Source organism: Nematostella vectensis, chromosome 4 (genome assembly GCF_932526225.1).
Source record: "Nematostella vectensis chromosome 4, jaNemVect1.1, whole genome shotgun sequence".
Lineage (NCBI taxonomy): Eukaryota > Metazoa > Cnidaria > Anthozoa > Actiniaria > Edwardsiidae > Nematostella > Nematostella vectensis.
In genome coordinates this window covers 8,468,253-8,480,895 of record NC_064037.1, presented here as the reverse complement: position 1 = coordinate 8,480,895, position 12,643 = coordinate 8,468,253, and the positions used below count along the sequence as shown (strand labels likewise).

Here is a 12,643-nt window from a genome sequence, read left to right as displayed (position 1 = left end):
GCGGAAGAAGTTGACCGTGAACAAAAGAGGGTGGAGCGTGAGCTACAGGACACCGAACGAGTGGCTCTAATCGAGCATTATCTAGATGACATTTATACAAACTACAGCGTGAAGGCAACCACACTTCAGCCCAACAAGACCCCGGATAATACGCACGCGCAGAAGAACTACACGAAGACTTGCAGGGGTAAACTTTACTCGTGGCTTCCAATGAAACGACCACGTGTCAAGACAGGCAACCTGGCGAGTGGGATTGTCACAAAGCCCGCTTCGATTTTACAGAGCAGTCATGGAAAAGGGTTGATTGACAAAAGGATTACCTTTAAAGAGCAATTAAATGGCAAGAACGCCAACCCGATTATCCGGTACTTTAACGACTGGAGCAAAACGGCGTTCATCAACTACGTGAACAGCGAGGGGGAGTTCCAGGTGGACGAGACCGACCACGATTTATCCCTGCAGGTACGGTAAAAAGGCGTGGCACCAGGGCCAGGCTGGGGGCTAAGGGCAACCTTTCAATAGGTATGGCTAAGGGTAGAAGTACCTTGGTAGGGGTGCGGCCAGGCGGGATGCGAGAGCTAGAGGTCGCCCTGGACTAATCTCTACATGTACGTGCTAGACGTCTAGCTCAAGAAGAGGGGTATGCGGGGGTCTACCATTAATAGGCGACTTGCTTAAGAAATCACACGACGTTTTGGCAAAACGCGCGCGCTCAGACTTTTTGTGGCAAAATAAAAACAACAAATAATTTATCTAGCACTTACAAATCAGCCAGAAAGTTTCTTTGTCAGAAAGGGCTGATTTTTATTGAAATAATTTAGATTTCCTCCGCACTCTGGCGTGACGGCCGCTGCGTGCTTTCTCAGTGCAAGTATCCCATTATCCTTACTCGTTCACTACTAGACCTAACTCCAAACGCATGGCCTTGTTTCCCAGTTACAGCTCAAAGACGCACGTTATTGGCTACAGAGACACATGAATGGAGTTGTGGCAAAGTCATCCACCAAAAATGTCGATTCGCAGACTATGAGACAAGCATGAAACAATGAGCAGTTACTTAAAATTTGACTGTACACCATGTAATTAAAATAAACTAAAATAAATTAAAATAATTCGTGGTATTTCGTCAACCGCTTGAATTCCAACACAAAGCTCGTTTAATAAGATTTATTGGTGATTTACCTTACAACTATTTTTTTAAGTGTTCAGACGTACTATATGATGGTTTTCAAAAAACATTTACTTTGCAATCTAAAATCCGGCTCCCGTTGTGGATTTACTTCACGCTTACTAAATGGAACCTACTTTAATCAATTGTCAGTCAATGAAATTCAACGCTCATCCTCTGTTTCTAAACTAGATCTAACGCGACTAACTAATGTTCGTGCCTTAAAATTATCTGCTAATAAAAAATAAAAAAACATAACGAAATGGAAACGGAAACTATAACGATAGCGAAAACTGCTTTCGTAAACAGTAACAATATAACTATAACAAATGTGTGAAACTACATTGAAAGTGAAGTGAAAGGTCGGACTCTCAAGTGCTTCCCGTCTTTCTGTACAACACTTTACAAGTCATTTCATACAGGGATGTCGCCCTGTGAACCATAAAAAATAACTTTAGGATGGCTAGCGAGACAACATACAACGTGATCTACCTGGGAAGGTTTTACTCCTGCATAAAATTAAAAGATGTCACTGATGTTTTGAGCGTTCGACTCTTCATGAATCAAGAAAGCATACTACCAGTGCACCATGGGTAGTTTTGGGGTTTTACATCTTGAAACAGGGAAAGGTCACTGATAATAGGAGCGTTAGCCCCTTTGATCAAACCAATTGTAGCGCCAGCGTACCAAATATATTTTAGGACTTACACTATTAAAATATGGTAATTTCGCTTACGTTTTGAGCGTTAGCCCCGTGATGGATCATGCAAGTAAACTGCCAGCATAAACTAGGGCTAGAGCTGTGTGATTTTAATGCCTGGTGCACACTAGTGACATAACGACATAACGACATGGGCGCGCACTCTGTTTAGCTCATGTCTTTATGTACATACGAACATAAGAGTGCGCGCGCCCATGTCGTTATGTCACTAGTTTGCACCAAGCATTATAGTTAACTTGTGCGATGCCCAGTCATTACTTATAGACTCCTTCCTGTTGCTGTATCTCTCATTGACACAATTTTATGTGTGATTCCAAGTCATTACTTAAATAGTCTCCTACCTGTTACTCTAGAAAAATCTCTCCCTGACTCGATTCAAGATCTCTTTGGCCAGACAATACGCCTCTTGACTTTGCTTTCTTGTGTACACATCGTGAGGGATTCTGGGAGAAACCATGCAGTCTGGGTAGCGCATGCGCATAGAGTTACCAACCAGGCCTTCAAGCTGCACGGCGAGGCTGCTGAGTGTGGAATCGTCTAAACAGCTGGCGATCATGTGTAGGTCGTGTATGCGAACGTTGGTCGCGTCCAATGAGAACTGGGCAGCCTTTAGTGCCTTTTCAGCAGCCTTAAGGTCAAGGAGAACACATTATAGCATCGTAGGGTTATTTCAAGCAAACGACTTTCAGTCTGTATTAATTTGAAGATCTACTCTTGCTTAACATAATTCCCGTGAAACTGATTTCAAAACTAAAAATTTAGTGAGTTATGACTCACTAAATTTCGCCATTTCGCCGTTTTCTCTGTATTTGAATCTACCGCCGGCTAGTTAATGAGGTAACGCGCCAGTGATTTCTGTCTTTTAATTTATGGCATACGGAAATGTCCAGCCATTCTGTCCGATGAATATGTCAAATCACTTCACATATAGAAGCTTTGTTTGTAAGAGACAAGAAGAGTCGTACGCTTAGAATTATCATAAGATCCCCTCCCTAATGACCATTTTCACTCATACCAAAATAAAAACACTGTATACAGTGATTTGAATAATCGATGTCTCGAGACATTAGAAAGGGCCGCTAAATAAAGGCACGGCTGTTACTTTGTCACTGACCTGATGAGACTTGAAGCATCCCCATTCGTAGTACATGTTCAGAACACCCAGATCATTCGCAACCGCCGCGAGATCCGCCTCAGCTTGGCGAAACCATCGTCGCGATTCTGTGGGCTGAGGGTTCCTGCGCCCAGAGCTCCTCGGCACATAAGAGGAACGGTAACTAGACCATCCCCCGCTATACCCGCGACTAGTTCCATAGCTACTCCAGCTTTGTCCGTAACTGCGGGCTCGTCTACCCCACCTCTGAGAAAAGCCATGGAAATCAGAGAAGCCAGAAGAGTGAAAGACACTGGCTTTTCCGATCTCCAGCCTTTGAATCTCATTCTGAAGGTGCTGAAACACCTTAGTGCAGAACTCAACATCGTCCGGGTTCTTGTCTGGGTGCCACTTGAGGAAGAGTCGTTTGATGATCTTCCTGCGTGTTTCCAAGGGCAGTTTCCATGCCTCTTCGAGAACTCTTGTCACTTCGTCAAGGGCATCCTTAAGAACCCCAGTGTGCTTGGGAGGAGGTACTTCACTCTCACTAGCGCGTTTGACAAGTTCCATGCCAGTGCCATCACGTTGTGCGTCTGGTGGTCGTCTGAACTTATACAGATCAATTCCATCTGCGATTACCTCCCGGTCGTCACCGATGTTGATCTTGTACTTCCGAGTTAGAAAGAGCGCAGTGCTCTCCTCTCCTGGGATTTCCTCCACCACGATCGCGTAGATGTAAGTAGGAGGACCATCCTCATCCCGCAGGCTTGGGTCGTCCATCTCGTAGCCCACATACTCGCCTGCGTGGAAGTGATCAAAGGAGTTATCCAGGAGAAAATGATGATCCAGGTGAACATAGGAACCAGGCTCGGGCAGATGCGACGTCTCCACACTGTTGTCCTCACGGATCTTATTCTTGTCCAGGTACAAGCTAATTCCCCAAGGAGGCATGCTAAGAAGTGGTGCTAGGTACACCAGATTTGTAAGAACCTTACCAGCAATTCTATTGACGACCTCAGCAATCTTTGGCTGAATTGATTGAATGTCTGTGTTGACGTAGAGTGTCACGATGTTATCGGTATTGCTGTGTTCATCGAAGCAATCAACTTTGGACTCACTACCAGGAATTGCATGCTCTTTGTAGAAAAGCTGTGTGCGCAGTTCTGGACCACTGACAACTCGAAGACTAGCAAGCTTACTCTTGATGTCGCTCAGAATATCTGGCCTTGTTTCTTTTTTGTTCTCGTAGTCTTCGTGCTTGACGAGGCGGGCGAATCCTAGGCAGAATTCATCCGAATTGATAACCTGTCTGAGTTGTCTTGCTGCCACATTTGATTGGTCGTCGTCATCACATTCTTTACTATCATTATTAAGTAGCCTCTCTTCCACTACCTGAGTCATCATTTGAGGACGGACCTTCTCTGGTAGCTTACAGACAAGCGTGTCATCACTGGCGTTTTCCAGCCAGCAGTCTTTTAGCCTAATCAACAAAACCTCTTCAAATCCGTCGATTCTATCGCGAAAGTGCGGCGCATCATCACAAATAAGCTGGTGGGAGGGGACTAAATACACCCGGTCTTTTTCACTTTTTCTCGCACCTGGTAAGAACAGATGCTCCATTTTATCAGGGGTTCGTTTGCTCTGTGAAAGCAGATCAAATATCCCTTTGGTTGCCATTAGAGAGCTTCTCATCTCATTAGGATCCATGCATTTGTTGCCACACTTTTTATGGATCATGTCAAGCACTGATACATACTGCTGCACTGTTACAGTGCCAGTGGCACCGAGCCGCTTGAACAGTTCGTGGAACTTACCGAGCTCGAGCGGGATCTTGTACAGATACGGAGGGATCTCTATGGAGGATTGGACAACAATCTGGCGTGGAAGAACGACGCGCCTTCCGTTCGCGACGAGAATGCACTGTGCGTTTTTTAGGCGATCTACTGAAACATCGTCAGCGCAAGTCGATAGAAAATCATAAAGATCTTCCATAACATCCTTTATCTTGCAAGGTTCCGTCAGATTCTTCGTATCCTCGTTGAGCGTCTTGGCAAAACGTTTGGAAATCGTCAAACAGTGTGCAACGACTACTTCCACAGGTGGCTTTTTGTAGATTCCAAGCATTTGTCCAATGCCCCATAAGGGCCAAGGCGGACATGCTTGCCGGGGTAGAATATTCGCACTCGTCCATGAGATTGTCTCGTGGTTGGGTAGGACTGACCCATTGAAGGGGATGTACGAGAGCTCACTATTCACGTTGCTTCCAAATGGAGGGCAGAGCCGAGACAGAGCCTCGCTGACCTTGTGGGGAGGGACGAACTTTGTGTTCTTGATATCTGCTAACAAGGGGCTAGTTATGTCTTCTCGGTTGAAAAGATGCTCGATAAGAGTCAGCGACTTCTCGAAGGTGGCATCGGTTCTAGAACATTTGGCTTCATTTGCCACTTCTTCAGCAAATTCTACGAATTTCTGGTTGCTAACGATGTGGATAAGCCCGATCTTACACAAGAATGATAGCCAATAGTCAGAGTTAAACGGCGTTGGAGGAAATGACCCTGCCTTGCTTTCAAGCATAATTTCGAAAACAGCGTTGCGTGGATCGTAGAAGGAAGAGGCGGGCTTCAGCTGGCCATGTACAACGCCAGGGAGAAACTTAAGGCTGCTCAATGAAGAAATGAGTCTATTTTTGTCTGGCGTGCCGCCCTGCTGCAGCTGAAGTGTACCAAGTTTTCCGTTCAGAAATTGCAAATGGTCAATGTGAGCTTGCTGTGTCATATCTTGGAAACGAGGCAAAATAACTTCACAATATATATCCACGGAATTCTCGCACAGGCAATCCAGGAATTGATACAAAGCCTCAAGGCTTTGGTCCTCTTTCAAAAACACTAGCCCACTTCTTTCCCAGATGTTTAATCCAGCCTTGGGTATTTCAGATGGTAGAACATATCCTTTCATTTCAGCGATACTGGTGTGTTCGCCATTCACTGTTTCGTGAAATGGTAGTGTCTTCAAACTGTAAGAGTCGTCAGGCGAAAGTGATTTCACGTTGCCGTTGAAGTATGTGAGCACATCTTTGCAATCGTTCGGGGTGATGGTTGAAGGGAGTTCGACTTTATTTAGCTTGTGGGAAAGCGCTGAGAGGATCAGTCTTGGATTGTCAACATTGGCGACAAGCAGGCGAGCCAGGGAGTCAGCATTGTGATCAAATGTGGTGCTTGTGTTGCTGGGTGATACTATAACCCGCGTGTTGATCTCTGGAAGTGCCAGCTTTCGTAGTACGCCACAAATAGAATCGAAACGGAAATGCACAACTTGAGATGGAAGCGACACAACAAGTTCTGACATAGAAAAAGGTGCCAACAGTTGCCGATGACGTGTTCCACTTGAAGCCAGCGACGAGCACTCGGTCTCTTCGACAGGTAATAAGCACCAATTTTGAAGAGGAGCTACTACGTTTTGAACCAGTCTCAATGTGTGCTCCAATGTTATCTCCTTTTGGTTCTTCTTGACACAGTTCTTTATCGCATCTTTCATCTCACTTGTTATGAGCTTCCAGACGCCGAACAGCCATCCCCTCGAGGGCAGGTCATTCCCTTTGTCTGAAATAGGATCCCATTCGATAAAATCATCGCTAACATTGTACTTCCGTTCGAGGTTGTTAGGTAGTAGCTTTGCAAAAGCGGCAATATCGAACCGCTTGAAGACATTTGATTTAGACAGGGCCTCATAAAAGACACTGTTGAAGAGGTTACGGTGCACAAACAGTGAGGCATTTCTTGGGGTAAGGGTGTGGTGTGTCGTTAGAAAGACCGGGTTTTCCCGGTCAAACATTTTGAGCATTCCATCTTGTGTTAGCAACAAGGGCAGCCCGTGAAGACTTTTAAGAAACTTATCGGAATGTTTGCAGTACGCCAACACAAGTAACAGGTTTTCCACGTTCTTTATCCCAGTGTCTTCTAGACATTGGGGAAGGCACTCGATGTTGCTGCCTGTGTGGTAAAAGGAGAGGACGTCTTCTGGATTAACGCATGCTACATCTACATCTGATTTTTTGAAGTTGTTGAAAAGGTTAAGTGGAGCCTCGGCTAGGTTCAGGCCGCTGCGCAGAAGCGTGTCGGTTAAAAGAACAGCTTCCCGATCGGAATACAACGAGGTACGATGACTGGTAAAGCTAACACTTTTTGCAGGTTGCTTTGTGGAGGCATCATCTTTCTTGAACTGTTCGGCTGTCACGGTACTTAAATCATTGAAAAACAGCTTACGACCACCCTCTTCTTTTGGGGCAAACCACTCGATCTTCACACGTGAAGCTTGTTCATCCTGTTCCTTCTTTTCACTCGCAGACTCATCTTCCACTGGGCGATGGACAGGCAGGAGGGGGAGTTCCTTGTTTCCAATGTAGCGGTACACTTCCTTCGCTAGTTCGTCCCAATATGGTTCGTTATTGTGTAGATTCGGGAACAGACGCAAGTACTGCCCTGTTTGTTGGAGCGCTTTTCTCCTTCCAATAACAGCGTCAGTGTCTTGGATTCCTAGGTGTTGCCTCATCTCACTCAAGAGGGTCACATAACACGGCGCCACCACGGACTTAAGAAGCATTGTATTCCACGCGCCCCGGTGATCTCCTTCACTTTCTGAGCGCCATAGGTTGCGTCTTGCCTCGTGATCAAGGGCAAAATGGCCATTAACGTGGACAGGAAGGCCAGTTGTGAAAGGTAATGGAAGGAAGCAGAATGCTTTCTTGTCAGCAGCCGAAGGGGAGTCCAGCAAGGTAGCGACCCCTCCTCGTGGTAACAGACCGAGTTCCTGTTTCTTCACAGCAGAGTTAACACAAGACGGCACCTCGGCATCACGTTCAAATCCACATCGCTGAACAACGAGCCATCTCTGTTTCTTGCCTTGGTTATCTTCAAGGCTTACCACGTAGGAGACTTCTCTCTTTTCAACGTCCTCCAAAGAAACACTTCCCTTGCGGAGAATTCTAGAAGTTTCTTTAACGTAGCCTGCAAATTCTTCTAGACTTTTTTCGTCTTCAGGTGACAAGGTCGCCGTGACTTTGTACTCGTCGAATGGCTGTCCAGAAACTTCACTTATTTCGCAAAGAGAGATTTCCCTAACGTTGTTGACGAATAGCAAGGAGTGGAACATTTCTGCCTTGAACGTCCGCACCAGTTTGTTGAGTTGTTCGATATCAAATGGCTTGTTGCTTATCTTAGAACTGGAAGCCATGTGAACATCACGCAAAGGGAATCGGAACATTGTGGCATTCTCTACGGGAAAGTGTTCGCCTAGATAACAAGGGAAAACATCACTGAAGACATCCCTAAGATGATCCAGCTCCTTGTACTGCATTCCAGGGGCATCATCAGTGGCCCCAGGCATGAACGTCAAGTTCGGATCGAACACACACATGATCTCGCCTGCTTCTTGCCCCTTGGAGACAAATGACGGACAGTCTGTCATGTGGTAGACAGCGTTGAAGCCTACCCCATACTGGCCGGTCTTGTTTGGATCATCGCCCTTGCTACCTTCTCCGAGACGTTGGATACCTTCGATGTCTGGTGTTGTGAAAGGGCTGTCGTTATAAACGCAAAGTGCTGGACCCTGAAGGGGTTTCCATGAACGTTCAAAAATTCTCTCGCTTGGATGGCGACGAAGGTCCTTGATAAAGCAGATTTTTGAAGCTTTAGCGTCGTCTGCGTTTTGAAGCAGCTCTTTCAGAATCGCACCATCACAAGGATAACCTTCTAAGATCCTCTTCAGCCGAGTGGTCAGCTTCTCTTTCTGTCCAAAAGGAATCCCGTGAGAGCGTCTTCGAAGAAAATCTTCTCTCCGTGTATTGACTCCGAGCTCAAAACAGGTCGAAAAAGGAATTTTCTCGTTGGCATAGTTTATCCCAGGCTCGTTCGGCATCCAAGGACAATCCTTGACTGACAGCTCTTTGGCGACTCTAAGTACGGACTTGGAATCAGGGAGGTAAATCGCTTGGCGTTTATCAATTCCATCAAGTTTGCCTAGTAGCTGGGCAATCTCAACTGCTGCTCGAAGGGAATCTGGGTCTAGCGCAGCATTGGCAAACTTCGTATTCATCAGGCTCAGAGTGCGAATGTAGTCATCAACCCCAAATTCATCCCGTATCCCCAGCCCCTTGAAAAGCGAGTAGAACCTCTTGACGTACTCCTTCTGAAGGTTATGAAGGTACGGTGCCAGCCCTGGAGGGCATCTAAAGGCCACCTGGTCTATCTTCAAAAAACGTTGGTCCTGGAGAATGAACTCCATAGATTGCAGATACTGCTTCAAATCTGTTTCGCCACCCTCGAGGCTCCTCTCTAGGTACGCGTAGATGGCAGCACATACCTTGCGCACATCATCGAGTCTGTCATTGTCCAGACAGCTCAACTTCACCTTCATGACCGTTTGCAACTGGCTTTTCACCTGATCCATTGTCACACTCTTTCTGATACCTAATAGCTTGACCAATGCACTTGTGAAGCGACCACAACCCTCGTTTGTGTCATCGAGTATTGGTGCAGTCGTAGATATCAGTTTTTCATCTTGCCCTGAGTAAAGAGAACTAGCTGCCAGGAATGTGTGTGGACGGATTTCATCAGCTTTCCACTTGAATGGCGTGTTTTCTGGTTTTGGAAGGTATGGTAGAAACTGAACTTGCTGTAATTCCTTAATCTCGCTTTCGCTGGGAAGATTGTTGTTGTTTGCCAATTTGTCGCCAATAAACTTAAGAACAGCCTTGGCACGGGAGAGTGCTTCAGGATAAGCCTTCGGGGTACACCTCTCGTTCAGGGTCTGCACACTTTGTGCTCGGTCAATAATCTCGTCCCATCTGAGATCATCTCTGCGCATTCCCAGCTGTACCAACGCTCGAAGAGTTGAATGCTCTCTGTATGTCCTAGTCGGAAATCTTCCATCTTCTTCGCCGAATAGCTTTGATGCCTCACGCTCCGGATGGATAAGATCCGAGGGACATTTTCTGGTATTGCCGTCTGGAGTTGTCGGGATGCACTTGGTGAATCTTATCAGACATTTCACCTCCTCGCTTCCGTGCTCGTTGTTTGTAAGTGCATACAGGATCAGTTTATCTTTTAGCTCGTCAGAGATATGAGGCGACTCGATTGCAGGAAGAAAGACCTCTTTGTAGGCTCGGTACATGTTGAAGCATCTTTTTAGTATCTCTCTTTTGCATCCACTTTCAACAAATGAGTTAAAGACATCTCCGGGAACATCCACCACAACACCCTTGCCTTTTTGAAGAATTGAGAAGACTTGGAATGCATCTTCGCCAATTTTACAATCGTGGCGGAACTCTGGGTGAAGAAAGACTACTTCAGGTAAGCCACACCAACTGGCGTTGTCAGAGAACAATGTTGGAGGGTCATTAGGAGAGCATAGTGACTTGTAGAACTGATGCTGTATGATAAGGCAGGAGGCTGCAGTCCCAGGACAAGGCCAGAGGCAGTGGAACGGATAGGCAGACTCCTCTTGGGGAAGGACAGTCTTCACGTCTTCGAGAAGTGTCAAGTACGCGTGGCAAACCGCCTCTTTCATGAGAACGTTGTTCCACTCAGATCCGAAATCTCGCTTGTCATCCTCGGTCATCTCTCGAAGATGCCGTCTGCTTGAGTCAGTCGCAAAGCTGCCATTTATGTGAACCGGAAGTCCGCTCTGGATGGGCAGCGGGAGGAAACAATACACGTGTCCAACACTCACAGGCTGAATAGAACGCGGCGTGAATGGTTCGGGTACAAATCCGCCATCAGGCATCTGCTTCAGCTTTGCTGCTGCACCTGCAACTGGTAGAAGCTTCCCGTTTCGTTTCGCTAGCTGCCACGCAGTATCTCCTACCAAAGTAGATGTAACAAGCCAATGGGTGACGTGAGAGGGGTTACTATCAAACAGCTGGCGACCACTTTCTGAAACAGTGCAACTTGTCCTTAAAAGCACCGAGGACTGGACCTGCCGATCTTCGCTGTGCTTCAATGCTTCAGTGGCAGCTTTTAGAATGTTGCACTGCTTGATGAGCTTCTGGTCTTTGGTTGGTAATTCTTTTGCAGGTTCTGATAACGAGACGTTGGCGTCTAGCTCCCGGATAAACTTGACTCCTGATTTGAGAACTGTCATCAATTCGACAGGCTCAGAAGCATCATAGCTACATTTAGGCAGATGGTAGACACTGACCTTGCAGACATTCTGGGTGAAAAGCAGCAAGGACTCCGCTCCACTGACAAACATCTGCAGCAGCTTAACAACTTCCCCGTGGTCATACTGCAGATTCTTGATTTCACTTCGTCTAGCTTGCTCCTTGGTACGCAGCGGAAATCGAAACAAAGTCCCATTGAAAGACACATGATCGGAGTCAGGTCTAAGGTTGCACCCGAAGATGTCATTGTACGGCTTCAGCTGGTTAGCTAACTTGTTTCGTTTCTGTCGACTCCTCGTCACGTCTATCTTGATTCCTGGTCGGCTCTTATCGCGTATAGCTCTACCGAGATGAGTTGTATGTGGATCAAATATGACCAGGTTGTTTCTGCTCAACAGACTTGGTACGTCGGTTATGTTATAAACAGCATTGAAACCAAGTCCGAATCTTCCAATCTTCCCAGAATCCTCTTCTTTGGTGGCGCCGTTCAACTTGGTGATATTCTGAAAATCTGCATCAGTAAAGACTGCATTGTTGTAAACCCAGAGAGCAGGACCCTGGCATTCCTTCATTCCTTCGCTAATAAGACAAGTCATAGCGTCCTCGTTCGCTCGTTCATCGTACAGGAACCTCACTTCGGTTGCACCTAAAACACACAGAGTTTGATACTTGTTTACTTTATTTAAGAAGAAAGTTTGTATGACGTGAGTAATTGTCAATAGCAGTTGTTGAAAGTCAGCTGTGTTTAGTCTAAAGGGTTTTTTTAATGCAGTTTTGTTGTGCCAATAAAATACCAACATCGTTTGGAAGGCTAAGAGTAAAAAAAGATTTTAAAAAAATCAAACTAGTGGTTACCCGTGAAATATTAACCAAAGGTTCTTGGTTGTATAAAACGAGGTAGGAATAATGCCTTTCTAATTAACGATAAAAAGACGGTTGTGTTTTCAGCTACAATTAATCTATCTATGCAATGAAGCTACGGCAAGTATTCATATTCTTTTTCAGATCTGATTTTCCGCCCCCTCGAAGGTTTGTTTACACATCTTCCGAAATTGTCTAGAATAAGATTTCTTCTCTACCATGATATTTTTGGAGACTTATTACTGTATACTTTTAGTGTGTTTTTCTTGAGACACAGGGAGGTCTGAAGGTCATTAGTCATTTTTGCTGCGGGAAATACATTATTTTGGTGCTTTTGTGAAATCTTGAAAATGGCGCCTTTGCGAGTGCGATCCTCTCCTTGCAAAAACGCATGAATTAAAGCTTTTCCATCCGGTAAAATCTTGAAATAAAATCCATTTTGCACACCTCCTCTCTAGCAATGTGTGGAAATGGCGTGGTTTCGGAGTTTTGGTCAACAGTCCATTCCTTAGCGTATAAAATATAATACAGATTAGAAGGAAATACGTACATCTGTACTTGTCAAATAGGCGTGTCAATAATGCACTAACATTGTTATAAAAATCAGATATATCTTATAAATCTAAGGGACTAAATGATATAAGA

The 12,643-nt window shown here is 45.6% G+C and overlaps 1 protein-coding gene across 1 annotated transcript in view; it reads right to left on the bottom strand.

The window, feature by feature from the left end:
• Positions 1–12,643, bottom strand: part of LOC5504026 (sacsin) — a 47,382-nt gene that overhangs the window by 16,117 nt on the left and 18,622 nt on the right. Inside the window, exons 8-9 of the mRNA XM_048726181.1 lie at positions 3,004–11,783; positions 2,242–2,517 (exon numbers count right to left, since the gene is read on the bottom strand). Coding sequence (XP_048582138.1) covers positions 2,242–2,517; positions 3,004–11,783 — 9,056 coding nt within the window. The remainder of the gene's footprint in view (positions 1–2,241; positions 2,518–3,003; positions 11,784–12,643) is intronic.